Source organism: Aplysia californica, unplaced genomic scaffold (genome assembly GCF_000002075.1).
Source record: "Aplysia californica isolate F4 #8 unplaced genomic scaffold, AplCal3.0 scaffold00813, whole genome shotgun sequence".
Lineage (NCBI taxonomy): Eukaryota > Metazoa > Mollusca > Gastropoda > Aplysiida > Aplysiidae > Aplysia > Aplysia californica.
In genome coordinates this window covers 165,021-173,588 of record NW_004798083.1, presented here as the reverse complement: position 1 = coordinate 173,588, position 8,568 = coordinate 165,021, and the positions used below count along the sequence as shown (strand labels likewise).

At 37.6% G+C, this 8,568-nt stretch overlaps 1 protein-coding gene across 2 annotated transcripts in view; it reads left to right on the top strand.

Moving 5' to 3' along the window:
• The first annotated feature begins 106 nt into the window (after nt 1–106).
• Nucleotides 107–8,568, top strand: part of LOC101847534 (putative leucine-rich repeat-containing protein DDB_G0290503) — a 41,800-nt gene continuing 33,338 nt past the window's right edge. The window contains exons 1-4 of one of the 2 annotated variants that reach the window (XM_013088796.2): nt 107–181; nt 648–807; nt 2,676–2,872; nt 5,420–5,497. In XM_013088796.2, coding sequence (XP_012944250.1) covers nt 694–807; nt 2,676–2,872; nt 5,420–5,497 — 389 coding nt within the window. In that variant the 5' untranslated portion in view covers nt 107–181; nt 648–693. Of the gene's footprint in view, nt 182–610; nt 808–2,675; nt 2,873–5,419; nt 5,498–8,568 lie in introns of those variants that run through there. The other variant, XM_013088795.2, reaches the window with a different exon arrangement.

Genomic DNA, 8,568 nt, shown 5'->3' with positions numbered 1-8,568 from the left:
CTGATGACTCTGCAAGTTTATCGGATTACTGTTGAATAATTCAAGCCCAGAAGTCCGAAGGTCTTACTACTAATAACAATTTCATGAAAGCAGTTAACTTACTTTAGCTCTGAAAGATGGAGACGCAGAGTACGGTTGACACGCACAGCACTTTCACCTTAAACGGCGATGATAATTTTGAGTAAGCCTCTATATTCTACTTCACCTAGATCTAGTTTTCGGCCAAACAGAGGAAAGAAAAGTAATAATTAATTTGCCTTCATGATGCCATGACACGAATACCAAGCATACGTTGTTTTATTTATGTTGTTTTTTTTAGCCTAGCCTATCTGCTTTTATTTGACCCGATTTCACCTTTTGCCTTTTACCCCTGAACTTTTTATTTGTTTGTCACTGTTATACACGAAACAATATTAGCAATATCTAAATAATAGTTCTTTTTAACAAAATGTAGGCCATAATACTTATTACAGTATATAAAATCAGTTTTTTTACTCAAAATATTGTTCTGCAATTTCTACATATATTTCTAAAAAAGACTGTATTATTTATATTTAATGTATTATTTTCTGCATGAAGAGTGTCTTATTCTTTTGAATTCTTTAGTTTTCATTGGTTTCAAGATGGCCGAAATTCCCCTCTTACAGTGTGAACACAGTTCTAATAGGCCAACGTGAATAAAAACCAACAGGCATGGAGGAATCTGCAAAATTGACGGACGAAAACGACAACTCCGAGTGTTTCTCTCGTTACACACCTCAACATCCTCTACCAGAAGAATTAAAAAAACTAGCCAGGGATGACACGGTTTGTTTTTGTTTGTTATTGTTACTACTACTGTAGATCGTCGACCGTTGCCGTTAGATCTAAAGGTCTAAAAAAGTGGCCTATCATCAGCAGGCATATACCTACTAGATCTACCAGCCTGCCTATTTTAGTGTTTACTTTTAAAAGGGTATTATTTCAAGTATGACTTTCAACAAGATATAGACATCTAGATCTAGTCTAGATCTACATCTAGCCTCTAGGTCTAGCTTCTGAGTGGCAAAATATGCATTTACAAGAGACATAGTCAAATAGAAACGGTTGCTGGCTTTTGCCAGACAGTAGTCCTACAGAAATGATAAAAGAAAGTAAAGTGTTTTACCCCCCCCCACGTGTACTGTCTTCTTTCGGCTCCACTTTCAGCTCAAGCTGTTGCATGCACCCTTTTGCACCTATTTAAATTAAACGCATGCATAAATTTAAAGCAACCAGTGATTTTTTTAGGGTCTTTCGTGGCTTAGAGTGTTGCCTCTCATTCAAAGGTGCTGGGTTCAAATCCAGGTAGCGATGGAAAAATTTTCTTCTCTATAATTGTATCCTTTCACTTCCTTTCCTGCTCTCTAGCAATGTTCTGTCGTCTGCTTTCGTCTCCACTTTCTGCCCCCACTCCACCTCCTTTGCCCCCTCCTCTGGGCTCCTGACTCTTTCTGCAGCCTTTCTACTGCTAGTCCATGGCTCCTTCTTACTGCTCTCTTTCAGCCACACCACTGATCTTCTGGTAGGAAAGATCTACACCTAGCCTTCTTGGACAAGGGCGAAAAATCTCGGAGGTCCTGTGTGCCAGTTGTGCTTGTTAAAGATCCCTACTGGTGGTCTAAAATTTATAAGAGTAGGCATCGGCCGTATGTGATGTTTTGCACATATATATTTTGCTGTGTTTTGGTCCTGTATATAGTGAACTGTGCATTTGACACCGACAATGCATTGTTGATACACGCTGCTTAAGTTTTGAAATCAAATATATACGGGGTTTTTTGTGTGTAGTGAACATTTTCATGTCTGCAATAGAGCCTGGTGGGTGCATGTAACCTGATCGACTTGATGATGATTGGTGTGTTGGTTTTTCATTGTACAAGCAGGGTGATATTTTTAATTTGAGACAATATTTAGGAAAAATTTGTTTAGTTGTTTTTTTTAGAAAAGCTGTTTGAAAAAGCCATACGGCTGTTTGAAAAAACAGTGTTGTTAATACAAAGAAAATGTAGGAGTTCAATTGTGGAATGACATATTGTATGAGCTATCTGTGATTTGTAGTTTTACGTGTTTGTATTACCTGTTCTTGATTGTATTGCATTTTTTTGTGTATGCAGACTGGATCCACTCTCTTTTTCTATTATGTTGTCTTCTTGGGTGCATTGTGTGTAAAGAAGTTTCATTAACTTCAATAATTTAAAAAAAAATATTTTCTTCACCTTCTTAATCTCTTTTGGTCTCTCTCTGTCTGTTTTTCTGTTTATCTGTATCTCTCTCCTTTTCTCTCTTTCTCTTTCTCCATCTCTCTCACACTTTCTCTCTGCCTGTCTATCTGTCTGTCTGTCTCCCTCTCTCATGTTCTCTCTCTCTCTCCCTCTCTCATGTTCTCTCTCTCTCTCTCTCTCTCTCTCTCTCTCTCTCTCTCTCTCTCTCTCTTTCTCTCTCTTTCTCTCTCTCTCTCTCTCTCTCTCTTTCTCTCTCTCTCTTTTCCTCTCTCTCTCTCCACCTCTCTCTCATGTTCTGTCTGTCTGTCTGTCTGTCTGTCTCTCACTTTCTCCCTCTCTCTCCTATCTCTTTCCCATATTGAGTTACTTTTGTATTAATTTAACATAGGCCTAGCTAATATTTTCATCAAACATTTTTTCATCTCCTACTAGGTCTGCAAATACTGTGGAGTTAGCTACCTTATTCATAATGAAATCAAAGCTTTGGAAGATAAGCTTAAAGCGACGGAAAAAGAACTGGCTGTCTTGCGGGGACAAGAACAGAGGGAAGAGCTACTCAAACAGGAAAATGCTGTCCTGAAACAACAAGTGGACGAATTTAGGACTACAGTACAGGGCAATAATAAACTGTGAGTGGGACGATCATGATAATAATAATAATGAAGATCATTTCTATAGCGCCCACTCCCGTGTAAACACAGCTCTAGGCGCTTTACATAAATGCATGTAAGAAAAATATTCATGCACGCGACACACACACACACTCACACACACACACTCATATACACACAAACCACACACACATATACATATACACACACACAAACACATGCATACACATTCACGAACACATAACACGCACACATGTATGCCAAACATACACACACATACACTCACACACACACACACACACACACACACGTACACACACACCCACACACACACACACACACACACACATCTACTTGCTTATCACACGCACACGATTACACATCGTCACGAAATGAGAATAAAATAATATATACACTGCAATTCACAAAATACATAAATGGATACATAGACATTTACATAACATTGTATCGAACATGAATCTACTGACTTAAAAAGGATGTAATTAAATGTGTCTTTAAAGATTTTTAAAATTTAGACTCAGATGTTGTATGTCTCAAGGGTTGGGGAAGAGAGTTCCAAACTGACGGAGCAAGGTGGACGAACGATCTTTCGGCTAATTTTTTACCGCCTTTTCTAGGAACTCATAAAAGATACTGGTCGCCTGATCTTAGTGATCTAGATGGAACATAAATCTGGATGAGATCACTAAGATATGAGGGAGCTTTGTTATTGACACATTTATGACATAATATTGCAATTTTATATGACATTCTAGCTGACACGGGAAGCCAATGCAACGTTCTTAACATGGGAGTAATGTGGTCCCTCTTCTTTTTCTTTAGTACAAGCATGATCTCTTATTACTTTTAACCCTTTGAGCCCTGACCTCCGGAGGCTACCGTGCCCCTCGGCCTGAGCTCCTGACCGATATATATTACTAACATTCATATTATTGTTGTCAGAATCATATTCCATATATCTCACTCTGGGTAGTCCTCTTCATTACCAGCATTTTATTCAGAAATATCTTCAAATTAATCAATAACATCCTGTGTAGTAAACATGGTTTTCCTTGTGGGTTTTTGCCCCAGACAGGCAGTGTTGGTGATAGGGTCTTGCTCACTGGTGTACAGGTGGCTATAGGCACACGAGCAGCTTTATGCACCACCGGTGTGTGGCTAGGGCTCAAAGAATTAACATTTGCCTTTATTGTCAGACTTCTTTGTTTTTTGTAAGGGATAAAATAAGTTAGTCCTCAATTAAAGTGTAAAGCAAATTGTTTTTGACCTGTATTTCTGTAGTTGGCACTGCGTTTTTGAGACGTTGTGTAAGTTTTTATATTATATTCTAAAACAGAGTTTTAAATATTAAAATTTTCAACTTCAATCTGCTCCCGTTAAAAAAAAAAAAAGGCTTTGTCTCAGACTTTTCATCATCATCATTGCCTTTCTCACCCAAGGTCAGGGTATAGGCCTCAAACAAACACTTTCCTCCTTTTCTTATCCTGGGCTAGCCATGTTCCATGGCTTCCCTCTTTTCTGCTTTTCTATGCATCAATTATCAGATTCTAACAGTGTATAAAATACATTATTTAAATTTTTTTAAAGCAGAAAATTGACCAGCAATATCTTAGACATCTTCGCTTGTCCAGCCTGATACCAGCCGAACTGTCAGCAGGCTCTGTTGCAGAGTTCTTCCATAGATTGTTATATTGTATTGCAACACCTCCCTTCCCAACCCATCCTCCCAAAATACCCCCTCCATTTCCCTCCATTTCCCTCCATTTTCTGGCTTCTGCTCCCCTGCTCACAATCGTATCACCTTGCTCTGTCTGCAGTGACAGCAGCATTATCGTGAGGACAGCCTTCAGTACTGACATTAGTTTTTACAAATTTGAGAGTCACTGATTGTTATAAATCCAAGAGAGGGACTACTTTTCAATCCTCAATGATGTGAAAATACACTTAGGAAAAATCTGTTCAATGAAATCTTCAAGTAAATGTTAATTAAAAAACCAGTTGTATCAATTTTAAAGTCAGTTAATTTATATGTTACACACATGCAAACCCATTTGTACACTCACACTCTCAAACATACACTCACACGAGCACACACCTACTCACACACACACACACACACACGCACACGCACAGACACCACACTCACACACTTATGCTCACTCACTCTCTCACACACACACATACACACCTCACTCACATATACTTTATTACACTCACACACAATAGCACAGACTCACTCACACTGACACACACACACACACACACACACACACACACACAACACACGCTCACACACACACGCACACATATAGACATATAAACATACATAGATACACACACAAAGGCATGCATGCACATTCACACATAAAATGATGGTGTACTATAAATTACTTCTGCTCTTCTATTTTTTTTTCTATTGAATTGTTTTTATCATTATTATTATACTATTACTGTATCATTATTATTATACTATTACTGTTGTTATTATTATTGTTATTATTATTATTATTATTATTATTATTTTTATTATCTCATGTCTTTTAGGATAAGCTCCCTGAACAGTGAAATAGAGACTTTGAAGGGGAATGTAAAAGAGGCCACTGAAGCTGGTGAAGGGTACAAGTAAGTGATTTTTTTTCTTCTCATTTTTGCAGTTTTCTATTTACTGTACTTTTAATTGTACTTTTAATTGTTTCATCCTTTCATGATCATTACATAATATATATATATTATGTGTCATGACGCGTTTGAATGAGGCACTCTTGAGTTTTTGGGCATGTAGAATTATTAGTATCATCGAAAAGCTTGTTTATTAACCTTCTTGCTTTCAATGAAAAGAATACCCAACTATCTTGAATAGAAGTGTAGAAATTTGCAATTTAAGAAGGTGGTTTCAGAGATAAAATTAGCATTTTTACATAGGTGTTGAGATAGAAATTCAAAATTCGATAAAAAATTGACGAGTGGGCAGAAAAATTCCGGTTCCGGTGAATTTATTAATTTGTTTTTAGCAATTCTAACTTTTTCTTTCCAGTACCGAGAAACACATCTTTATTTGTTTTAATATAGGTATTTTTATATCTTCATCAACTCAATTAAGATAATTTAGGAAGCAGGTTTCTGACCCTGCCTCTGAGAGGGATAAATCCCTTTAGAAAGATCGACTAAGATACTCAATAAAACTTTCTACCCTTTCGGGTCTCCTGCAAAGCATCTAATCGTCACACCTCAGATTCCGATAGAAATACTTCGAAGCAATAACTATCATTTAGTGCTTGAAAATAGTCAGACTGATAGTCAGAACCAGCAGAGGGAGAATGCCACAGTTTCAATCTCAAGTTGTAAAACACAGCAGAGATTAAAAACAAAATGTCTTACTTGACACAAATGAGTTGTGTAAATTCAAAAGCAGGCTCCCCACGCTGACTATAAGGCTGGGGGTTTTTTTGTGTAGAGGGGAGTGGGGTGGGTGGAGGGCTTTTTGTTGTGGGAGCGGGGGAACCAGACTTTATAATAATAATAAATTGCTTTTATATAGTATAATATAGCGCTTTTCCCCAAAGAAGTGCTCAATGCACTGTACAATAATACAAAGAACATATGCAGTGCACAGCTCCTATAGTAATCCTCTTTCTCTCTCTCTCTCTCTCTCTCTCTCTCTCTCTCTCTCTCTCTCTCTCTCTCAAGTACATCCTTGAGTGAAGACAATCCCAGAAAGCTTACCCAGACACCCTTGCACACACTGATGAATTCACACAGTCATAAATTCTTACGGAACAGAACTGCATGAATAAATTATACTAAGAGAACGTAATAATCTTTGTATTGGGAATGTTGGAAATTACAGATTGAAGCTTTAGTTGATATGTGTACTGAAAATGACTGAGCAATGGACAGGGTGATGAGCTGGTAATGCTGACCCCTTGTCTGAGAGGCTGTTGCCTTTAAGAAACACGACACCGTCACGGGCGCTGAGACCCTTGCTGGTTGTGCATAAAACTGTTTAATGTATTCTGCTCACGTTCAGGGTTAAAGAAGTTTGTATGAGGAGAGAAGAGGACATAGACACAGTGGCGGTAATTAATTTCCCTGTGCAGTGTCCCCATTTTGTTGCAAACACATCAATTTCCACCATAAACTTTGATAACTGGTTTTTGCTAGTTTTCTAGAACAGATTTTGTTGATCATAGATAGACGGGTTGTGGTGTTTTATAAAGATACCAGCTGGGCCTCCATTCGATGAAAGAAATGATCGGTGCATTAACATCAACTGAAAGTCATTGGCCTACTCTATTTACACTATACTGGAATGGAGCAATAAATCTTGAGAGAAAAGTGACACACGTGTTTCCAGTTGCCAAATATCAATACATATAGACTGATTCACTATTCTGCTTTTGTGGTTGTACACTGCAGAATTTCAAAGGTGTGGAATGATTGCACCTGGCTAGTGAAAGGAGCCCTCACTTGTTTACAATGGTGTCTTAGAACACAGACTTTCCCAAGATAAAAACTCTGTGTGGATGAAGCAAAGCATTTTCAATTTGAAAAAAATCAGGGAAAGTAGTTTGCGTGCATTTTTAAAGTTAGGTCCTAGCCACATGGATGCTGTGGACGCCTGCAAAGTTTCAGAGATGTGGGTTAGGTAATTAGGGAGGAGTTTGTGCACGAAGCCTCCCTAGTCCACTTTTATATATAGAGATATATGTGAAGCGTGCAGACAAAATAAGTTACTTCTCGGATTTGAGCCTTTTATGGAAATGGATACACCACGCTTATAGGTGAAGTTTTTACGATTTATGAATACGAAATAATAATGAGGCATGTTAGACTTAAAGAATATGGCATCAATAAAAAATCTACAAATTTGACCCAAGAGAAAAATCTGGTTTCGATTTTTAGCCAATATATTGATTTGTGGATTGCGAGAAATAATATATATTATTTTTGGTGGCCAAATTTTGCTATTCAAAAGGCTTTTTAATGTCTGCATCGATCGACATGCGGTTTTCACCAAAAGATTCTTTTAAATATTCTCCAGGTCACGACGCCCTTCGTTTTTTCAGTTTTGAGACGACAGTTTTGCTGCAAAAAGCTAAATTTCTTTATTTCACCGATCACTTTTGTAGGCCGACGCTTCTGTCTCTATAATTTCAGAAAATCTGCCAGGTTTATTTATTTCAAGTCGTACTTCCATTCGATACTATCACTATCGCGCATTGTCGCGGAATACTGAGCACTATTTTAAGTGTGCGACCCATACAGATCTAGCCTCACGTTTTCTTTTTTTACATGGTGCTAAATTCGACTGTGATCCTTTCGTCTGATGCCCATCATCGCTTTTTCTGGACTCCTTTGTCAAATTATTTTTCTTGCTGCAGGGAACAATCAACACGCTTCTGTACAACCATGAAAGCGGAATAGAGAATTAATCTATGCATCTATTGTATGTTTGGCAACTTGGAAACACATGTTTCATTTTTCTCTCAAGATTTATTGCTCCATTCCAGTAGAGTGTAAATATAGTAGACCAATGATATTCAGTTGATGTTAATGCACCGACCATTTCTTTCATCGAAAGGGGGCCCAGCTAGTATTATATATATAACTATTATGAATATGAAAACATAGGAGTTTGGTATTTGAATTTATACTGTCCAAATTTGGCTTTTGTTATATTAGGATACTTTCTG